Below are 24,891 nucleotides of genomic sequence, written 5' to 3'. Positions count from 1 at the left end.
TCCTGAAGAGAATTAGCTCAAAGCGCTGTCAAAAATGCCACAACTCCATCCTGAGTAATCAAACTTCACTTTTTCCTGAAGAGAAAATAACTATGTTTCTTGCAGGAATATCAGCGCTCGCCTAAACGCCGTGTCCGTGCAGGAATGGATGGATTACACTGGCGGTGAATCGCACCGATGGAGATTTGTCAAAAAAAAACACGTAGGAGTTGACTTCCCAACTGAACGCCAGCAGATTCAGAAATCTGTAATATTCCTCTGCCACCCTGCTGTATCATTAGTTTGTTTTTTATTTATTTATCTATCTTTTTTTTTTTTTTTTTTGGAGCAAGTAGATTTCCTAAGATCATGTCTTCATGAAAACTAAAATCTAGGACAAGTCTCAGTGAGGAAATAAGTCTGGGGACTTCAAAGCACTTCAAGTACTTAGAAAAGTGACCTCTGGTCAGGCAACCACAGTAACTACAAAGAATACAGAGAGCAAACTGGGTATTTCGATGACAATTTGGCTGAATATTGACATGTTTTTCTTCCTGAAACAGTATAAAATATGCTGGCCTGTCACTAGCACTAGAGAAATGCAGTCATTATACAAACAGCTGCAAGAAAATAAAAAATGAAAATAGATTTCTACAAAACACAAATGTTTCACTGTTCATTTTGTACTCTGGTATAGTAATCACTTTAAATTAATTGAATCTGAATTGAATTCAATGTGCTGTGCTGTATATCCCTGAACTGTCCAGTTTAAACTGTGGGTAAACAAACTTTCTTACATCTTCGGAGATCAATAACATTGACTGGAGCATGCAATGAGCACACAACCTGTTTAAACAATTGCTTGTGCAAATGTCTCTATGTAAATCAGCTACGGTTGTCTTAAAAATAACATCTAAAGTGCTATTTCCTCAGACGCTAGCACACAATTGGTTGTACCAAAACCATCTATGAAAACAAAGTGAAAACTGAGAAAACAAAGTTCTGCTGATGGGTATCTAGTTTAGTTTCTACTTCAAACAAAACTCTCAGTGCCTAATGAAGACTTCGCAAGAGTTTCGCAAAATTTGGCAAATCAAGTGATTAGTTCTTTCTCAAAAGAGCACATGGTATCAACCTGGATCTTGTTTCCAGACAAACTTGTTGCAAAAATTGCTTCTCAGTGCAAAAACAAACATCTAAGTGTCCAACAAAGACTTCAAAAGAGTTTAGTTCTTTCTCAAGAGAGCACATGGTATCAACCTGGATCTTGCGTCCAGACAAACTTGTTGCAAAAATTGCTTCTCAGTGCAAAAACATACATCTAAGTGTCTAACAAAGACTTCGCAAGAGTTTCCCAAACGTTTGCAAAACAATTGATTAGTTCTTCCATTTTTAAATAGTTGCAAAAACTAGATTGCAACTACTTGCAATGTTTTTTTCTCAGTGAAGAAATTTAGTTGGGAAATTTTTGCACAAGTCAGTGCTATTTCTTTTGATATTCCTACCTGTAGAAAGCAAAAAAAAATTGTTGTTTTTGTACATTTTATGTAATCATAGCATCAGCAATTTATCACACAAATAGCAAAAGAGTGTAATAATCAAGTATATTAAGTAAATCGAGTGGTTTAATCAAGCACAGTTTCAGAATTTATAAAAAGCCCTAGTTCTAGTAAAGTATGTCAGATTGCAGTAATCTGTCGGATCCATTGTTTAACACACTATTTTTGGTCATGTTGGCACCGCTAGCTGATTTGCAAATTTTTTTGTAGTGAATCTGGTGCTAAAACAATGTAGATAATGGTGTAAAAAGTAGAAGTTCACTTCCAGAACAACAATTTACAGATGATTTACTCAACCCCTTGTCATCCAAGATGTTCATGTCTTTCTTTCTTCAGTCATAATGAAATTATGTTTTTTGAGAAAAAACATTTCAGGATTTCTCTCCATATAGTAGACTTTTATGGTGCCCGGGAGTTTGAACTTCCAAAATGCAGCTTCAGAGGGCTCTAAACAATCCCAGCAGAGGAAGAAGGGTCTTATCTAGCGAAACGATCGGTTACTTTCTAAAAAAAACCCCCAAAATTTATACACTTTTAACCTCAAATGCTCGTCTTGTCTAGCCATTTCGTCCTACATCACTGCAAAAGTACCGGACCATTGTTTACAAAGTGTACGTGCGAAGATCAAACGCCCTTTACAAAAAAAAAAAAAAAAAGGTAAAACAGTGATGTAGGATGATTTTGAAGTTGGAGAAGAAAATGAGATGGAAGACTAACTAGACAAGATGAGCATTTGAGGTTAGAAGTCCACAATATGGAGAGAAATCCTGAAATGTGTTCCTCAAAAACACAGTTTCTTTACAACTGAAGAAAGAAAAACAAACATCATGGATGAACAAGAGGATGAGTAAATCATCTGTACATTTTTGTTCTGGAACTTAACTTCTCCTTAACTTCTCCTCCTAACTCTTAAGTTTAAAAAGTACTAAATTTACTAAAAAAAACAAAACAAAACAAAAACAAGCACACATAAAAATCACTAAAACTAAAATTAAAATGAACAGTGAAAATAAACACTGTTTCAAAATATCAATAAATACTATAATAGTTTGGAAATAATACTAAAATGACACTGCACAACCAACCAAGCTCAAAAGTACACACACAAGTTCAGTAAATGCTCTATTTTTTGATTCATTTAACAATGAGAAAAAGAACAAATACAGAGGGGCTGTTAATGATTGTCGCTAAGTGCAGATGAGCCAATAGCTTTGCTCACATGGTTGGAGGCAAAAGCTAATCATGGCTAGAAAAAATGACTGGTAATCAGACACCACTTTACAAAGAATATGTGTGGAGAGCCCACACACACATGGATCAGATTGTTGCGGCACAAAAGACAGGCCACACGCTTTGTTACCCTGGACGTCAGAGGCAAGGTGCACTTGGCAGAGGAGCGTAAACAAATGTCAGCGAGTATGGAAACAAACACCCGCACGAATACACATGCTCAATGAGCTAATGATAGAATAAGCTGCTGTTCTGCCAAAGATGCTTAAGGCCCACAGCATACTCTATGCAAAGTTTCATGTGCCATTTGCATGGTTGTAATCATCAAAATGTCTTAACTTGCTCCTCTTAAACAACTTTCCTTTTTATGACATCACCAAGACCTCCAATAAAAAATGCTGTTCTTTTGAACTCTCTATTCATCAAGGAATCCTCAAAACACCTGAAAATTAGCATATTATAATGATTTCTGAAGGATCATGTGACACTAAAGACTCGAGTAATGATGCTAAAAATTCAGCTTTGAATCACAGGAATATATTACATTTTAAAATACATTCCCAACGAAAACTGTTATTTTAAATTGTAATAATATTTCAGAATATTGTAGTATTTTTGATCAAATAAATGCAGACTTGGTGAGCAGATGAGATTTTTTTTTCAAAAACATTTAAAATCTAAACTTTTGAATGGTACATTAATGAGAACAAACATTAAATTGCTCCCTTTCTGCCATTATAATAAACATATTAAGTGAATTCAACAAATTAAACTGATCATACATGAAAATAACTGATGGTCACAACAGCTGAACATCTATAAAGAAAACATGGTTTCAATTAAAGGCTGATCTATCGAGATGCAATGTATTAACTTTTAATCAAAGATTGAATATATGAGTAAGTGGGATTATTGTAGCAATAAACAGTAATGGCTCATAAAAGATGCCACCATAACACAATAACAATATTGCATTAGCTACAGTTCATCACTCAAAACCTTAAGGGGAATAATAGCAATAATACTTCTGTTTATTAAAGTTCTGCATTGTGACATGAAAACAAATTATGTTGCCAGTAGGCATACCATATTGCAACAAGAAAATCTCCTTATTTATCGTTTAAATTGCGGCCAGAGGATAAATATGTAAAATCACAGTGTTCTGTTCTGTCAGCATTAACCAGACGCGGCAACGTGATTTGCATTCATAAATGGGTTTGCATGTACATCTGCCACCAGATGATCCGGTCACTGTGTTCATTGGAAAATACTGTATGTTGTCATCTCTAGTTTAATTCTGAACACATAAAAGGCAGAAATGCTGTATTTATGTGATATTATGTATGAAAGTATTGGCAAAAAGAAAGAAAAAGGTAATTTTTAGTGGATCAAACCTAAAAAAGCAACTGAATACAGATTTACTATATCTCAGATTTACCAAATGTGAATAAACTGTTGGTTCATCTGAGGCTCATGCTACTTCTTGATTGCGTCTGCAATTTGGTGCAATTCTCCATCTGTAGTGTAATGACAGAAAACTGACAATAATTATGGCAGCGATTCTCTGAAGTGCAAATATGTTTTGCAATATCATTAAAATTCTGACTGAAAATATAGTGTCAGACACTGCAGTCTGCTCCATACAAAAATAAATGACAAGAGACAGTTTTAGAAGTAAACAGAAATCAACACGTGAATCTCGAAGGTAAAATGTGATAATTTACACCTTGTGGTGCAAATTAAAAGCGACTGCTGCAAGGCTGATGGTTTATTGGCTATATTCCTCATCATTTCTCATTGTTATACAAGTATGGGAGCAGTCGACAGAAGACAAGCTTTTGTTTTAATATTTAGATTTTACCTTAAAATGCAGTTCATGAGGGAAAATGTATGCATCAACGTATTTTTTTTTTAAAATTTTTATTTTATGCATTATTAACTGTTCCACTCAATATGATATAATGAAAACAAGTAATGCTAACACTACAAGACATAGTTAGACTCCAATGATACGTGTTTGAAATTGTATTAATAGGAGGAGTCTATGATTAATGATTGTTTAAAGCATATTGTAGAAGCTTTAGGGCAATATGTTAATTCAGCGCTAACATATAATGTAAAATCCAATTAGATAATGGCAACATAATGGTGTATTCTGCAAAAAAGCAAAAAGCTTTACAACAAAACATAACAAAAAGCAAAAAAGCAAGCAAAACAAAGCAACAAAGCACAGCAAAGCAATAAAACCAAACAAAAAGCAAAACAAAATGAATCAATACAGCAAGAATGCAAGGCAAAATGAAGCAACAAAGCAATGAAACAAAAAGCAAAGCAAAACAACAAAAGAAAAAGCAAAAAGTTGAGGCAAAACAGCAACAAAGCAAAACAACAAAACAAAACAAAAAAAGCAAGGCAAACAAAACATCAAAATAAAACAAGCAAAAAAGTGAGGCAAAACAAAATAACAGCAAAACAATGAAACAACAAGCAAAAAAGCGAGGCAAAACAAAACAAAGAAAAACAATAAAACAAAGAAAAGCAGCAAGGCAACAACAAAACAAAAACAAACAAACAAAAAAAAAAACAAGACAAAACAAAGCAACAAAGCAAAGCAACAATATAAAAAGCAAAAAAGTGAGGCAAATCAAAACAGCAGCAAAACAATGAAACAAAGCAAAAAGGCAAAACAAAGCAAAACAAACAAAAATAAATTAATAAACAGACGGACGCAGACAAAGCAAAACAACAAAGCAAAGCAACAGTGCAAGGCAAAACAAAGCAAAGAAAAACAACAAAACAAAAAGGCAAAAAGCAAACAAACAAAAATAAATTAATACAAAGACAGTGAGGCAGACAAAGCAAAGCAACAAAAACCAAAACGAAGCAGAAAAACAAACTAATCACGTATACAAGCAAATTAAAAACAATCAAGGAAGTAACAAAAAGTAAAGCAAAGCAAAAACAAAACAAATCAAAACAACACATAAATAACTAAAAAGACAATTTGAATAAATGCTACATTTATGACAAAATGTTGTCTGTCCAGCCAAATTAAACTACAAGAGGGGAAAAAGAATTTCCTTTCTTTAAGAATAGTAGAACTATACGTCATGCCAGCTGCCCATATTTACTAACAATATCCCATTTTAACATGATTATCAAAAGGTTATACAGCTATTGTAGAAAATAAACATGCTTGTTTCTGATTTCTGGTGCTGCTGTGATGCAGCAGACTACACAACTCAATTTAACGCAGAGGAGAATTATCTGTTTAAATTGAATTGGCTGCTCTGTGCTGAGGTGGGTCTGCTTATGGCGGCTGCTGCATTGTGGGAGATGGGAAAGGACGATCATATTTCTCTGCAGAGGGGAAGCTCTCGGGGGAAGAGCTTCACTTTCTGCTGTCTAATGCTGCGGTGGACCGGAGTACTGGCCGTGGAAAGACCTGAACAGGGCAGCTATTACATTAACGTTATGCCACAGAAACCTCTGGGAACTTTGTGATTCCACTTCAGAAAATCACTAACAGCCTTTTATTGCCACCCACCATCATGCTGTTAAAAGCTACAGCAGGATTTATTGCTTAAGGTGCTTGAGGGACCATAAAGTAGTAGTTTACTGTAAGATCCAAAGGTGACACTGAAGCCGTCCTTGTCTTCCATTGGTTCGGCTGAACAGGTAGATCCATCGCAAATTAAAAGAAGAGTGTAAGATAGAGGAGAATGGAGAGAAGGTCCAGACTGATTTTTTTCAGCCACTGATGAATGAATCACTAAATTTTTGTAAATGAAACAAGGACATGAAGGACAGTTGGTTCAATATACTCTAAGAGTCTAGGTTGTGTTTAATTTTCAAGATCATTTGTTGGTTTGTGTGTAACTTGCTGTCAGATACACAACTGCTTGGGTGAAAAAACCATTCTTACGTAATTTGTTGCATGAATTACAGAGCCACTAAGGGGAAATTGTGAAAAAAAAAAAAAAAAAATTATGAGATGTGAGGGAAAATTATATTTTAATGTTTTTGCATTCTCTCACAACACATTTGCATTCTCTTGCAAAAATATTGCATTCTCTTTAGAAACTTTACATTTTCTCACAAAAAAAGTAACTCTCGTAAGTATTGCATTCCCCCAAGTAACATTGCGTTCTCTCAAGAAAATATAGTTTTTCCAAAAAATTTAGCATTTTCTTGCAAGTTTTGTTCCCCTAACAGTACTGCACTCACCTGAGAAACATTGTTCTCTTACAAAACTATTGCGTTCTCCTAAGAGAGACTTTGTTCTCTCACCAAACATTTGCATTCTCTCTCAAAAGTGTTGCGTTCGCATTGTTTTCTTGTAATAAAGTGTTGTTCTCTAGCACAAGTATTGCATTCTCATTAGAAAATTTGTGTTTTCTCACAAAAAAGGATTGTTCTCCCAAAATTATTGTTGCCCAAGCAATGCTGCATTCTCACAAGTATTACGTTCTCCTGAGAAACTTGGTTCTCTTGCAAAACATTTGCATTCTCTCTTACGTGTTGCATTCTCCCAAAAGTATTGTTCTCCTAAGAAATGTTGCATCCTCTCACAAAAATGTTGTTTTCCCAAGAAATATGGTGATCCCTAGCAAGTTTCGCGTTTCCTCAAAAGAACTGCATTCCCTGAGAAACTATGTTCTCCCACAAAACTCGGATGTGTTGCATTCTCCAAAAGTAATGTTTTCCCAAGAAAATTTGGATTCTCTGGCACAAGTATTGCACTCTCCTGAAAAACTCTTGCTTTTTCTCGCAAAAAATTATTGTTCTCCCAAAATTATTGCATTCCCCCAAGTAATGTTGCATTTTAACACTAAAATTTAGTTTTTCAGAGAAATGTAGTGTTTCCTCCCAAAAGTTTTGCATTCCCTCAAAAAACTTTGTTCTCTTACAAATTATTTGCATTTTCTCAGAAAAGTATTGCGTTCTCCTGAGAAACTTAGTTCTCTTGCAAAACATTTGCTTTAGTGGTGCATTCTTCAAAAAGTATTGTTCTCCTAAGAAACTTTGGATTCTCTAGCAGAAGTATTGTGTTCTCCTGAGAAACTTTGCGTTTTCTCATGAAAATATTTTCTCAAAAAAACTTATACAAAACGTTTGTTTTCTCTCGCAAATGTATTGGGTTCTCCTCAGAAACTGTTCTCTTGCAAAATATTTGCATTCTCTCTCAACAATTTTCCCAAAAGTAATGCTCTTCAAAAGAAATGTTGCTTTCTTTCACAAAAGTATTGTTCTCCTGAGAAACTTTGTGCTTTCTCCCAAGAAACTGTTCTCTAACAAATCATTTGCATTTTCTTGCAAAAGTATTGCATGCTCCCAAGAAATGTTGCATTCTTTCTCAAAAGTATTGCGTTTTCCTAAAAAAAGTAATGTGGTCCCCAAAATAAGGTTGCATTCTCTCACAAAAATATTTTCTAGAAAAATTTGACATTTTAATTAGATGGGATCTGGTGCAGCTTTACCGCTTCACAAAGTGCATGAAAACAAGAGTGATTACTTATAAAAGGGCAAATAATATAAGGAATAGATTTGTAAAACATTACACAATACAGGTCAGGTTTTATTGGGCAATTTTAAATGTGCCAATTGTGTTTACTTGTGAATTCACAAAAACGTTAAAGGTAACATTAATAGAAAGGAACAGAGCACAAAAGTGCAATAAATAAAAAGGACCTAAAGAGTCGTGTTGCCAGACATTTTTGGGAATGGACCCACAAAATGCCATCTTTCTTGCAATTGAAAAGGTTAAACAGAATACAAAAGGTGATAATATTGATTGTAAAAGAATTAAGCAGGATTTTTTTTTTTTTTTTTGAAAAGTCTGTTCCCAAAATGTATGGATGAGGATTTTCTCTTAAAGACTTTCTGTGAGGTTGGTTTTAAGTGTGTTGTACGACTCGCTTTTTTTTTTTTATGTGTAAGACATGTTAATCAAGACGTGGATCTACTCTGATTGGGTCATTGTCACTTTTGAATAGTTAACTTTAATTATTCAGTGTGATGACTTCTTGTTTGACTCATTGTCATCTGATGCTAATTTGTGAATGAATAATCCAATATGGGGATGTGTTTTCTGATATGTGTTGTATACCCTGAGGAAGGCTCTGAGGCCGAAAGGCATTGGCACCTTTAAAGCAGGGGTGCTCAACCCTGGTCCTGGAGATCGACTTTCCCGCAGAGTTCAGCTCCAACCCTGACCAAACACACCTGAACCAGCTAATTAGGATCTCAAGGAGCACTTGATAATTACAGGCAGGTGTGTTTGATTAGGGTTGGAACTAAACTCTGCAGGAAAGTCAATCTCCAGGAACAGGGTTGAGCACCCCTGCTTTAAAGTATTAAAGTTCCTTTCATCACAAGTTGTGCTGGATTCTTTTTTCATAAACTTTCCATTCTCTCATAAACGTTTTGCATTCCCCCAAGAAACTTTGAGTTCTCTTGCAGAAGTATTGCATCCTCCTGAGAAACTTAGCTTTTTCTCTCAAAGTATAGTGGTACCCCAAAAGTATTGTGTTCGCCCCAAGAAACATAGCGTTTTCTCAAGAATCTGGTATTTTCTCACAAAAGTAGTTCATTGACCCGAGAAACTTTGATTTCTTGCAAAACTGTGTATCCTGAGAAAGTTTCTCTTGTATCGTGTTTTCCAAAAGAGAAACTTTGCATCCTCTTGCAAAAGTACTGCCTTCTCACAAAAGTATTGAGTTTCCCTGAGAAACTTTGCATTCTATTGCTGTTTTTTTAAACCAACAATTTTACTGTAAGTTCAACTAGTCCATGTATTATTTGCAATATTTTGCCATTTTGTCTTTAATTTTTAGAATAGCTGCTGAAAAATCTGTTATTGTGGACTGAAGACATCAGAAAAAGGCCATTTGAAGCCCCACACAGACTACCAGACTCATTAAGATCTGCAAAAGCAGACAAAGTCTGTTTTATTTGTGTGAGCTAACATTATGCTGGAATATTTAAAATATTTTAAAATATCAAATGTTACTTTTGGCAGATTTTCTCAAGTCATAAGCTGCAAAGTTCATTTTAACAGTTCACGACTGAGGCGACAGACACCATATTGCTGTCCGTCAGTGGCAGATTTTGACTCTAGACATGGCAGGATGGAGAGGCTGGTTGTGGTTTGCTGAACCTGTGTGGGAAGCTGTACTCACCGCTGTGCTGGCAGCTGCCTGCTTGGACTCCTCTGTCAGGAAAGTTAGCATCTGTTCTACCTTCTGCTCTTCCTCCGTGCTAATGTAGTCCGTATCTACGCAAACAAACACAACAAATGTCAGACTTTACACACCGTATTGACACATGGTACATTTGGGGAATTGCTCATTGGTTTCCACAATGCAGACACAAACAGCATGACTAAACCTGGACTGGATTTTCAACGTCAGTATAGAATGCAATTCTTAGCTGGCAGTAGTCATCCGTTCATCCATATTCATCCTTCCCACCATGCATCCATTTATACAAAATTCATACAAAGCAAAAAGTGTTCCTTTTTTTTTTTTTTTTTAATACTTATTTTTCATATTTTAAAATATCACAAATAAATAAATAAAAGGCAACGCTTTTATCCCATGCGTTCAAAAAAAAAAAAAATTACAACATTACAAAAAACATTTGCAAGCAACATATAAATCAGTCATAAATCAAAGTGACTTAACTATTATTATAAAACAACCATAAAAATATTTAATAAATCTTTCAATTGAAGTTAAAGAATAAAGTATTTTAAAAGAATAAAAATGTTTATTGACATCAAGCTATTCTTTTTTTCAAAGCGCTGAAAACGTATAGTAATTGCAATTATTATTATTATTATTATTCTGTTGTAAAACTGATTGTAGAGACCAAACCTCCTAGAGACATGAAATCTGGCCAGATGGCAGATCTCAATGTGGGGACACATCAGTAAGGGTATGGCCCCGATTGGCCAATAGGGGGCAGTACAGAGACTGAAAATGTAAAATCGCTCACAACTCCTAGACCGTTATTATTGGAATTCCTTGTCTCAAGACAAACTAAATGGCTGATGTAAATTTTTCCGTAATTTTGAATTTTTTATGAAACCTATTTTTGCGACCTAGTCCTAGGTTTTTCGCCCAATTGAAACCAAAACAGTTTAGAAAAGTTCTCTGGAGTCTTATTAGCAAAAATGATTAGAGAAAGTTCCATTGTCGGTCAGAACAGGATGCCAAAATGTTCGACTTTTACTAAAACAGCTCAAATTACACAAATTGGTAAGTTTGACCACTTAGTGGCACTATAACAAGGAAAAATGGCTGTAACTACGCATTGATTAGTCTAATTGACTTGAAATTTGGCATGCAATGTCTTTGTCCAAGGTGCCATCCATATCTATGAGGGCACTGACGTATCTCGTAAAAAACGGTCGCCGTCAGGCAATCAACTTTGAACATTAGACAAGGTTAAAGGAGGCAGATTGGAACGAAACTCAATGGGCCTATTTGCCTCTTCTTGCCTCTTCTGCATTTTGGCACCAAATTATGGGCCTGATTTACTAAACAGGGCAAATTAGATCTGGTATTGCGTGATTCCTAGTTGAGGGTCGTCTTTTATTTCCTGAAGCAAATTACATATAACATGGCTTGGCAAACGATATGTACAGATAATGTGTTCTTCCGGCATTACAAATAAATTAATACATGTGGAAAAAAATCTTCTGCCTTCAACCACACGCTCTCTGTTCTCTGTGGTGCCTCCTCTTACCAACAATAATTGCAGCCATTTCAAGCACAAAATAATGGGGTTAAATTTGACAAGCACAAACGTTAGTAAAACACGGTGCATGATTCATTTGAATACTCTACTCCCATAAATTTTGCATCTGAAAGGGAAACTCCTACAAATGTATATTCAATAAGGTCAAGTGCAAAATTAACTTTGTTCACGCCTTTTCAGTTGCAATTCTTCACTGTGCGTCTTTAGTAAAACCTGACAGTACTATTTTAACACCAAAAAATGGGTTTGCGCTGGCACAAGTTGTTAGGAAAACTGGCCCAAAGTGTGTGTTATCGTCACCCCTAGTTAACCACACCACATTAATTTCGGAGCCACTTATTGGTCGAAAAGTGATAAATCATTAAATTTTAGTGATTTTATTTTATTTTTCAGTCATTTTAGGTAAAATAATTTTAAAATGTCTATAATTGCTCTAAGGTCTCAAAACGTTTGAACCCCAGTAATTGCTGCTTGCAGTTATATTTTTACAATTTTATTTTGTTATCATTTATTATATGTGACCCTGGACCACAAAACCAGTCATAAGTAGCACATTGCTAGCAATACATTGTATGGGTCAAAATGATTGATTTTTCTTTTATGCCAAAAATCATTAGGGTATTAAGTAAAGATCATGTTCCATGAAGATATTTTGTAAATTTCTTACCGTAAATATGTTAATATTTTTTGATTAGTAATATGCATTGCTAAGAACTTCATTTGGACAACTTTAAAGGCAATTTCTCAAATTTTTGATTTTTTTGCACCCTCAGATTTTCAAATAGTTGTATCTCAGCCAAACATCGTCCTATCCTAACAACCATATATCAATGAAACACCTATTTATTCAGTTTTCAGATGATGTATAAATCTCAATTTTCACAAAACTGACCCTTATGACTAATTTTGTGGTCCAGGGTCACATATATGTGCGTGCATTTACTGATTTATTATAATTTTATTTCAATAAAAATATTATACATTTTACATAATACTCTAATTTTACATGAATCAACTTTTAGTAAAAAATATCAAAACTGTCTTTTTGTGTGTGTGTGTGTGTGTGTGTGAAAACTGGAGCTCCTGAAATAACATCATAATCAGAACACAGTATTTTATAGCCTTTATGCTTTATTTTTTTATTTTAATTGTTTTTATTGCATGCAACTTATGAATCAGAATTGAAAAGCAATGTGACTTTAAAATATTATTCAATTAATAAATGCATTTTCTGTGGTTTTTGAGTCTTCTAAGAGAATGATTACCAACTGAAAGCATTTTTATGCACATTTTAATTTGCATTTTGATGTCTCTGTTCATAATTTTATATGCAATATCTAAAGATATACACAAGTAATATCAGCACTAATGACAGCACATTCAATATTAATCGCTTTGTCAATGCAAGCAAGCGTTTGAAAAACCATTATGAATGATAATAAAAAGATCAGTAATGATGCACTTCACTTATATGCATATAAGAGGAGGCAGCAGTTACAACTGCCACTCAAAGTCCCGTTCAACAGCCCTGACTGGCACAATCATAAAAGATCAATGCCAAGAAAAAGACTTTCTAATTGCGTTTCCGTCATTTTTTTTCCATCCATCACTCATTGCGTTTAATTGCTGGAGGGGGAATGTGTGAAAGACCCTCCCCATTCACCAGCCTCATCATGAATGGATGGGGATCAGCTTGATAATTTTAGACTCTCGTTGCGAGCGCCACAGGTCTGGGAGGCTTGTTTTTCCTTCAGCTTTTACTTTCCCCGCAGCAATTTCATGCTCGTCTAGTCCGTAACTGCCAAAATTGGTCCTGACATTGCCAATCATCGCTGCTCCGTCCCATGTTTTGGACTGATGAACAGCGCTGACAGTCGGCGTCTTGATTACAAGTGGAAGATGAAGTGGAAAAGCACTACGTTACGGCTGATGCCACAGTTCTGATGTTAAAATGACTGTAGCTACTGCACGGCAGGTGAAAAGTGTCAAGGTTTGGCTAGTTCGCACGCTTCAGTGAACAACTTCTGACAGACGCCACAACTCCATGCTTTCTAGTTCTTTCTCCAATGACATTCGGAATATTTTATTTTATTATGTCTTACATCGACCGATTTTGTTTGTGTTCTTAAAGAGTGTCCTGTGAGGTGCTAATTTTTATTATATTTGCTATTCAAGCACTCAAGCAAGACAAAAGAGTCAGATTTTTCTAAACTGGCGAGATTGGAGTCCTCCATGTGTGATGACATCTACAACATGTGCTTTGCCAATAATTCACGGCGCCTGTCCAGAATCTTTGGCAGATCGTTCTGATGACGGCCGTCGTGTCTAACAGCAAACGGGTCGGTTAGCATTTTGTTGGGTTGGTGAGTGTCTGGAGAGGCTCTCAGCGATCAGCATGTGCCGAGGAGCACGCGTCACACACCTGCACGTTATGAATGCCGCAGTGATATTTACATGGAATATTTATGAGGGACATTCAAACCAGAGCCGTGTTAATGAAACTTTTGGCCTTTATCACTGGGAAACCCTTCCAGGTTTGAAAGCGCATCATTAGCACAGATCAAAACGCATCAATCAACTGGCAAACCTCACACAAACTCAGCCTGCAGAGCTTCAATTAAAAGTTCATGCAAATATGAACCTTCTGACATTATTTACTTGCCCTCATGGGGCCCCAAACCTACTCTTTAGAAATAAATTAATATAGAAGAACAACAAATGGAGAATGAGGCTTTAAAACTCCACAAATGAATAAAAAAGGATATATATAAATTTGTTTACATTCAATTTAACTTTTAAGCTTTTCTTTTTTTTAAATTAACATATTAACATAAAAAGATACATGTTAAAGGAACATTCTAACAACAAAAATAAATGGGGAGTGAGGCCATCAACCTCCAAAAATAAAGAAAAAGGAGAAAAAAAAAAATGTTCAGTATTAGTATTCAATATTTATAAAATAAATTCCAACAAATCTGAATTATAAATAATGCATTCATATTATATAATCAATTTCTTTGTATATTACAATATTTATTTAAAATTATTTTTGATTTATATACACTAGCTTTTGTTTAAATTGCATTTAATTCACATTCACGTGGTGCATTTCTAATGTCCATTGTGCTTTTTTATATTATATAATCTGTGAATTATTATAAATTAAATTATTATTACAATGAAATCATATTATATTATATTATTATATTACATTATATTATTTTATATTAAAATATAAATTTTCCATTTCCATTTTTAATATTTCAATATTATCTAACTTTTTATATTTAAATAAAATTATATATATATATATATATATATAAAATAGGAACACGCTAAAACAACAACAATAAAATGTACTGTATTTAATATATAACAATATTATTTTAATAACTAATACAATATTATTTTTTAACATTTTAATATTAACTTCTAAAAATATAAAGGGGTGTAACATCTAATATGGTACATTGCAAAACACTTAAAAAAAATTCAAATTAAATTATTATTATTATTATTATTATTATTATTACTATTTAAATAAAAAATACTATGTTAAATATAATATTTCAATATTAGTTAAAAAATATAATGAGTTCATTGTAACTTGGTACATTGCAAAATATTTTACATTTTTCAAGTTTATTTATTTATTTATTTATTTGAAAAAAAAATACAATATTAACTAATATTTCAATGTTAAATTCTAAAAATATAAAGAGTTCATTCTAATTTGGTGCACTGCACAATATTTGGCAATTTTCAAGTTATTATAATTTTTTTCATAAATAATGGAATATTAATATTAATATTTTAATGTCAATTTCTAAAAAATATAAAGAGTTCGTTCTAACTTGGTACACTGCAAATAGTTTACAGTTTTCAAGTTACTATTATTATTATTTGAATAAACTATGTTATATTAATTATAATATTTTAATAACAGCTTCTAAAAATATAAAGGCTTCATTCTAACTTGGTACATTGCAAAATATTTAACAATTTTAAAGTTATTATTATTATTGTTATTATTGATGATGATGATGATGATGATTATTATTACTACTATAATTTTGGTAATAAATAATGCAATATTAAATTTAACATTTTAATGTTAATTTAATTTAATGTTAAAAATATAAAGGGTTCATTCTAACTTCATACACTGCAACATATTTTACAAATTTCAAGTTATTATTATCATTTTGTTGTTGTTGTTGTTTTAATAAATAACACAATATTAATTTTAATATTTTAATATTAGTTTCTAAAAATATAAAGGGTTCATTCTAACTTAGTACATCGCAAAATGTTTTGCAAATTTTAAATGTGTCACATAATATTGGAAACATCACATTTTGACCTGGTTTATTTTAATTGACATGCCACATTGTATTATAGCTACAGTGAATAACAAAGTTTACTAACAAATATAGTTTTTCTTACACTACTGTACTGTAGGGCTTCAGCAGACTTGAAATATAGTGTGTGAGTGTTATGGATTACTGCAGTGGTGCACTGTGTCACATTTTGAGCTCAACTGCCCCAGTTCCCGATATAACAACAAGTGCCAACATTCTCTAATTTATCTTCTTTTTTCTCACAGTTGAAATAAGGCCACACAGGTTTGGGCCGCAATGAAGGTGAGTAAATAATGACAGGATTTTGGCTAAACCAACTCTTAAATGCTTTAATAAGGGTTTGGACCACACAGGAGCTTCCCACACACAGCGCAGTCCTGTAGAGGAGCGCCGGGAATCTTTCCCACGCCACCTAAACATTAATTAGTTCTTCGACTCGCCCTGGAGGATCCGTTTAAAAAGCAGCGCAGCCAGATCAATTCTGCATCCCATCCAAACCATTGGCTTTGTGATAGGAACAAGGCTTAATGTCATTACGGCCATTAGCATCCCTGTGAAACCTCCTTCAGAGGCACTGGGATAATGAGACGGGATGGTCGTACTGCACTGGTTTGAGGAAGGCTGTGGTATTTTGACCTGTCATTAGATCCCGTGCACTGAAAGGCGCACAGGTCGGCTATAGCGCTTGGCGACGGACATACCCTTTGAAGTGCTAATGTGGACCACCTACGGCCCGTCTTTCCTCATTAATCTCTCTGTTCCTCTGATTTCCTTGGTATAAATGTCTTTCTGTAAGCCGACACAATGAATCTGCGCTGCCTCCGGCACTCATTCATTATATATGGCTGCTGTAGATGTGTGTACATGGAAGCCCTTAAGCCCTCCAGGCAATTTGAGCATTACAATGGCTGTGCGCTGGACTGAGCTTTCTTTTAACACAACTTTGCGATTTAATTCCGAATTCTGCTACTGTAAATCAATGTATATCTAACTTGTATAATAGAATCACATAATATTTCATATATTTTAAAATATTTATATAATATAAAATGACATAAAATATAAATAAATAAAGAAATAAATAAATGTGTGTTTATTTATTGTTTATTTATAAATTAATATTGTATAATTAATATTGTAATATAAAAAAAAAAAAAACATTACACATTATACACATGTATGTGTGCATGTGTAAAATAAATGCAAATTTCTTTGAATTAAAAAATAAAACAAAATGATGCAATAAAGATTTTAGGTATCTATGAATAATATTATATATGTTTATAATACTGGTAATGCATTTTTTATAAATGTCATTGTTGATCTAATTGTATAGATACAAATTGAATATATAAATGTAAACCATGAATATATGTACACAAGTAAACAAGAAAATATATTTGCAAGTTTGATACATTAATAGAAATTATTAATATATGCGTCTTAATTATGAATTAAAAAATGTGAATATATAAATGTAAATACAAATATATATTTACAAATCCTGAATATATAACTAAATTGTAATTTATAAAAACTATATATTCAGATTTACTTCTTATATTATGTATATATTATTTATTATATTTAATATTAAATATATTATAATTCATATATTCAGATTTACTTCTTTGAATTCTGACTTACATTTACATATTCAGAATTATAACAGTATATTCTAATTTACATTTATATATTCAGATTTATAACTATATATTCTTATTTATATTTAAAAATCCAGATTAATAACTATGCATTCTGATTTATTTGTTTATATTCTGATATACATTTACAATTTATAACTATATATTCTGATTTACACTTACATATTCAGATTTATAACTATATATTCTGATTTATATTTATATATCTAGATTAATTACTATATTCTGATTTATTTCTTTGTATTTTGATTTACATTTACTATTCCAGTTTATAACTATATATTCTGATTTACATTTACATATTCAGATTAATAACTACATATTCTAATTTACTTCTTTATATTCAGATTTATAACTTTATATTCAGCTTTACCTCTTTGTATCCTGATCTATATTTAGCTGATTTATAACTATATTATACACATTATTATTAAAATAAATTATTTATTGTGTTGTATTGTGACATTATGTGATTTAATTGTCCTCATTTGAAAAAACAAAACAAAAATAGATATTTCTATACAAAGTTTCTTTCCAAGATTAGGGGAATAAACAATATCAGCAGCGGCTCAGGGAACGATGCCAATATCAACATGCCAACTTCTACTTCACTAATTCTTCCATTAAACTTCACACACAATATGTTAAGATAAAAATAAATAACATTCTGAGCACAGAGCAGTGTTTTTCACATTTGAAACACCCTGCAGACTTGGACTTGCTGCCGAGGGAAAGTTTGGCCAAGTGCATTAATAATGATCTGTACAATAAAGAACAGCAGCACTTCTTAGACATGACATTGCTAGCATGAGAGAGAGCGTAGCAGTTTTGATTTAATAACAACATCTGATATTGGCAGAGACAAGAAATAATGAAGCGGTGGACATATTTCCACATACTAATTAATGCTGTTCAGCCAGCACCTGGCCTTCGTTTGCAGTTTTGTAATGAGCTGAGGGAAAAAGTTGATAAAAAAAAAAAAAAAAAAAGGGAAAGTCATGAAATAACAGAATGAGAGATTTGAGAGGAGAAGTGAAACAGCATGAGAAAGTAACTTTTTCCTACAGTGACTCCCGAAAGAAATACTAGGGCATTCCTTATTGCATACTTCATGCTCAGAGTATATACAGTACAATGTTTTATGTATAATTCAGTGGAAGAATGGTGTCGCATTATAAGGTTTCACGATATACCTTAATTATAGCATACTGAATGGGTTTACATATTGCATTAAAATATTAAACAAAATACTACTACTATAAATTCTACTATTTATTTTTTTGAAGACAGAAATTGCATTATTATCAGCAGATTTTGGCATTTTTGCCATGACATTTCTCAAATTAAAATGTTTTTCTGGGAACTTTATTTTAATTAATAATCTACTTATAGTTAAAAACTTCTTAATGATGGATTGGTCTCTTGCAAAACATGTAGCTTTTCACTTCACAAGACATTAACTGTAAACTGGAGTGGTGTGGATTATTGTAATGTTTTTATCAGCTGTTTGGACACCCATTCACTGCATAGGATCCATTGGTGAGCAAGTGATGTAATGCTACAATTCTCCAAATCTGATGAAGAAACAAGCTCATTTACATCTTGGATGACCTGAAGGTGAATAATGACATTGTTCGCATAATTCAGATTGATTGATTCTCAACTGGATTTGACCCAAACTTTCACAGGCAAAAACCAATGACTTCCCAAATCCATGCAATCGGGAACGGATGTAATCATCTGGAATTTCACTTAAGGGCAAAAGATTTCTCCACACAGACTTCACAACGGGTTTAAAGTAATCACGTTGGCCACCAGAAAGGAGCTTGGCTTGAAAGTGACCTCTGTGTGAGGACACTATTGATATGACAAATACAGGAGGAATATGTCAAAGTCAATTGTATGTGCCAAACTTCCTGCTGCCAGCTGGTGGCGCTATGACTATAACTGAATATTGGCAAGTAAATGTCTTCAAGCCAGGACTTTTATCAAAGATATGAAGTTTGGTGCAGATTGATCATTGTATGTTTCAGTTAGTGTAAAACAAGACATTTCCTGTTGCCAGCAGGTGGCACTATTATAACGGAATATTGGTCTTTAGATGTTTTTAGGGCAGGACTCTTATAAAATGTGTAAAGTTTTGGGCAGACTGGACATCTTTTTCATGGCAAAACATCAAATTTTGTCAGGCCTTCACAGACAGACACTTTAACAAAAACTCAAGATCTTCGCAATTTAACGTCACAAAGGACTTTAGATTAGACTGACCGAATATAATGTTGATGTCGTTAAATCTCTATGAGGAGTTTGTTAGAGCGTAAAACATGTCACTTCCTGTTTCCAGCAGGTGGCGCTATGACTAAAACTGAATATGGGCATATAGATCTCTTCAGGACAGGACTCTTATCAAACATGTGAAATTTGGGGCAGATCTGACATTGTATGCCTAAATTATAATAACTTCCTTTTTCATGGCGAAACATCGAAATTTGTCAGGCCGCCACGGACACACCCTTCAACGAAAACTCAAGATCTTTACAATTTAACATCACAGAGGGCTTTAGATTAGACTGACCAAATTTGGTGTTGATCTGTTTAAATCTCTAGGAGGAGTTTGTTTAAATACAATGCCTGAAAATGTCAAAAATGCCACAAAACTTGCAGAGAAAATTGGTTTCGGAATTCGTACCGAGGGACTTTTGTCTGACGAATTTCATACATGTACGTGAAACAGAGCTCGAGGGGCACTTCATTGAAATTTTATAGGTGGCGCTATTAAGCCATTTTGCCACACCCACTTCTGAAATCCATATCAGATGCAAATTTTCATCACTTTTGGCGCATGTGCAGATTCATGAGTTTTCAAGGATGTTTAGGCCCTCAAAAATGTGATTCATTTTAGAGAAGACGATGAAACTGAGCAATTCCAATAAGGTCCTTGCACCACCGGTGCTTGGGCCCTAAAAAATAGGAACACTGTGCGCAGTATATTTTCTCTATACTGCTAAAATATCATAAGTATCATAATAGAAGCAATTCTGAACAGTCTCTCTTTTTAGCCTTGAACCTCAACAAAGACACAAATGTGTAACCCAATTACATCTAATCGTGCTTCCTAAAAACAAGTCCTGAGGCTCTGAGTGTCCCTGTTCGCTTGGGTAAACCTCGCCGCTCTGCTCAACTGGGTTCAGATGTTGGCGGGCCCGTAATGCGTCCCTTGAGTCAACAGGTTGAAAAAGGCCCAAGGACAATTCCTAACCAATCTGATCTCAGAAATGGAGTCTGATAGCAATGACCCAGTTTAGTGGTGGAAAAACAGAGGAGGTGGGGAGGAGCGGGCCGTCTGTGAAAGCAGAGACAGACAGGAACTGAGGCCGGACGTGGTGTCCATGGCGACCCTCGGTTTCCATGACTACCAGAGAGACCAGCTTCTTCCTCGTAAGCCTGGAGATTCACACCACGCTGTCCAGCAGAGCTGAGCGGAACGGGCAGTGTGAAGAAAACCAGGCTGAACGAAGAGTTTGAGATGATAAAGAACGTCAGTAAAGCCCAAAATTAACCTGTGTGTGGAAACTTGGGAATTTGAATTTTTCTGGCCTACGAACAGTGATTCTTGCAATTCTTGCAACTTGCGATTCATTGATGATTCCAAATAGACTGTCATTGCTAGCCAAGTGGAAGTTCTCAGTAACATCAAAAAGGTGCAGTCAAATTTAGTTGTTTGAAAAATTTTCACAAAATCCAATCATTTCTATAAGAATTCACATTAATGGTGAAAGATTTTGCAACAGAATCAAGTTGGTATGCAAACTGTTTGAAAGTTACATCGCTACAGCTGATTTACCTTGATATATTCAGATTTATAAATATGTATTCTGATTTATAACTATATATTCTGATTTACTTCTTTATATTCTGATTTATATTTATATATCCAGATTAATAACTATATATTCTGATTTACTTCTTTAAATTCTGATTTACATGTAATATTCCAATTTATAACTATATATTCTGATTTATATTTATATTCTGATTTACATGTAATATTCCAATTTATAACTATATATTCTGATTTATATTTATATATCCAGATCAATAACTCTATATTCTGATTTACTTAACATTCTGGTTTACAAGTAATATTCCAATTTATAACTATATATTCTGATTTACACTTACATATTCAGATTTATAACTATATATACTGGTTTATTTTTTTATATTCTGGCTTACATTTATATATTCAGATTTATAACTATATATTCTGATTTACTTTATATTCTGATTTACATTTGTATTCAGATTGTATTCAGGGTCATTTAGAAAAGGGTTGTGGCCAAATATACCCAAAAGCCTATAAATCCTAAACAAAAACTCAAAACTTCATAAAACTAGGTGAGCACATGTGATTATTCTAAACAAGCATGAAAAGTTTCATGGAGGTCAGCCCGTAGGTGGTGCTATAACAATCATAAGCGTTAAAAATCATCATATTTCTATGGTAAATTACCTGGATTTGCCAAAATCATTGATTTAGGTGGTTTACAGACTTGCTAAATAATACATTGTCTCTTTTAATACGTGCTTAAATGCCTTAAAACACTTGAACTCTGAAAATCACTGCTTGCAGCTATATTTATTATTATAATCATTTTAACATGCTTTTTTGACAATTACGTTTTCTAAACAAGTTTCATGATCAAGTTTCTAATCAAGTTTTCTGAAGCACAGGACTGACTTTAGGATCATAAATTATTCTACATTAAAAAAAAAATTATAAAAATCATTCTAGAATCTTTTGAGAAAGAAATCGCAATGGATAATTTCCCCCCACTACTAATCGATATCCAGTGCCAAAAGATAGCCAAACAGTATATTAAGAGACTCATATATTAAGACACTCTAAACTCTTTGTAACTCTCGTTTTTGGAGGGTGTTGTGAAGTATGAGAAAGGCTCTCCTTTCAAATGCTGTAAACAAACTCTCAGTGTAGTTCTTGAACGCCTAAAGAGCTGGTTGTTACGCCCGACTCGCTCCTCAAGCAGAGCAGTTTAGAAGTGTGGGCACAGTAGAGATGGAAATGCATCCACTTAGTGTAAATAATTAATCAAGGCCTTTTACAGTAAAGCAGTGGTGGTGGATTCGGGTGGAGGGTCTGTATACTTAGAGCCGGCCTGAGAAACAGTGCTGGACGAATTGAATCGCACTGCAGTACAGTTGGGAGAGGATTTCCTGAAGTCAGTTTCATAGCTACTTCAATGCAGATTATTTAAAAAACGACATTTTAAATACAGCTGTAAATTTAATGTTAATTTAAAATGTTAATATGATAAAACAATAAAAATGATTTGTATCAACTAAAGTAAATTAACATAATATATTCATAAAATGCTTATAGTAATTATTTTTTAAATAATATAAATATATTATATATATTTTTTTAATACAAAATATATATATTAAAAAAAAAAATATATATATATATTTTAGGACATTTAAATGATCTTCATTTAAGGCCTTTCTCACCAAATACTGATAATGTGATTAACAGCATCATTAATTCTGAAGTGACTGCAAACTATAATTATAATTGGGGTAATAAATAGGCTAATAAATAAAGAAATTAGGGTAAGTAAGCAAGCAAGCAAGTAAATGAATGAATGAATGAAAACACTCATGTGCAGCTATGAATCTGTTTAGACAGTTGCTAAAATTGTAAAATAAAAAAAAAAAGTTAAAATTGTTGTAAAATTGAGGAGAGAAATCATTTACTGTATGCTGAGGCCAGCTATAGCAGATTATTATTATAATGCATCTCAGTCACTGCATGGATTTAATCTTAGTGTCTGAAATCAGAGCTGAGTGAAATGGCAGAGCAGGAGATATTTTAAGAACACAATCACTTTCACGTCACTGGATATGGAAGGCTATTCTAAGAAATGGGAGTATATTTAGACCGTAAAACATTGCTTATCAAAGTATGCAATGCGACAAATACAACGGCAACTAAATTTAACATCCCACTGATTACGCGTAAGTGAGATGCTCTTGTCTGCAGCAGGATGGGTATGAGGGCACGTGTTTTGTTCGGGCTTACATGCATGCAGAGAGAAGTGTTTGCGGTCGGCGCTGGCAGCTCCGGCGTCTCCTTCTCCGAGCAGGTACTGGATGGAGCGAAGCTGGAAGCAAGGATCCGACAGCAGCACAGATGCAGCCCTTGAGATCCTGCAAGACAAAGAATAAGGATGCTCAGGTTGTTGCGGGCGGTTAGCAGGGTGTTGCCATTAAGTTGCTAAGGTGTCACGTGTACTGGATCTAAAAAAAAAAAAAAAAACACCTCAAGCAGTGGCACTATTAAGATGCTGTCCTGGGATGGGCATTTGGATACACAGGCAACTGACATCCAATTATGACAAAATAAAACTCAAATAAAAAAAAAAAAAAAAAAAAAAAAAAAAAAAAAAAAATAATAATAATAAACAATACATTTATTAAGTCAATTTTCCCAGTCTCAGTCCTCACTGAAATCACTACAATTTTAGCATTTTAAAATAATAATTAATATTAATAATTTTAATTTAATTTTACTTTTCAATACATATAATTGTAAACAACAACAACAACAACAAAGCAACAACAACAATAACATTATTATATTATTATTATTATTATTATTATTATTATTATAGTTATTATTATTATTATTAATAATAATAATAATAATACATTTTCTGATTTAGTTAATTTTTCCAGTCTCACTTCTCACTGAAATGAATAATTAATACTAATAACTTCACTTTAATTTTTGTTTTTAATAAATATACCTTTAAAATATATGTATTATTATTATTAATAATAATAACAATAATAATAATAATAATAATAATAATAAATGTACTAATTTTTTCCTCACCAAAATCATTACTATTTTTGCATTTTAAAATAATAATTAATAATTAATTTACTTTTAATAAATATAATTTGTAACAATGTTTATTATTATTATTATTGAAAAAATATTTATTTTGTTTTGTTTTAATTACTAAACTATTCATTCACAAGGGGGAAAAACAAAAAACAAAAACAAACAAACAAACAAACAAACAAACAAACAAACAAAAACAACAACAACAACAACAACAACAACAACAACAACAACAACAACAACAAACATACTACTACTACATTTACTAATTAAGTTAATTTTCCTAGTCTCAGTCCTCACTTAAATCATAACAACTTTAGCATTTTAAAATATAATAATAATAATAATAATAATAAATATAATTGTAATAATATTTATTTATTTAAACAGTTAAATAATACAGATTA

The 24,891-nt window shown here is 33.1% G+C and overlaps 1 protein-coding gene across 2 annotated transcripts in view; it reads right to left on the bottom strand.

Moving 5' to 3' along the window:
* LOC127153357 (E3 ubiquitin-protein ligase RNF123) overlaps positions 1–24,891 on the bottom strand; it is a 149,753-nt gene that overhangs the window by 12,272 nt on the left and 112,590 nt on the right. For both annotated transcript variants that reach the window (XM_051094397.1, XM_051094398.1), the window contains exons 36-37: positions 23,657–23,784; positions 9,950–10,044 (exon numbers count right to left, since the gene is read on the bottom strand). In XM_051094397.1, the coding sequence (XP_050950354.1) occupies positions 9,950–10,044; positions 23,657–23,784 (223 nt within the window). The remainder of the gene's footprint in view (positions 1–9,949; positions 10,045–23,656; positions 23,785–24,891) is intronic.

The sequence above is a fragment of the Labeo rohita genome, chromosome 22 (assembly GCF_022985175.1).
Source record: "Labeo rohita strain BAU-BD-2019 chromosome 22, IGBB_LRoh.1.0, whole genome shotgun sequence".
In the NCBI taxonomy this organism is placed as follows: domain Eukaryota; kingdom Metazoa; phylum Chordata; class Actinopteri; order Cypriniformes; family Cyprinidae; genus Labeo; species Labeo rohita.
The sequence above is the reverse complement of the archived record's forward strand: the minus strand, read 5'-3'. Positions and strand labels throughout refer to the sequence as shown.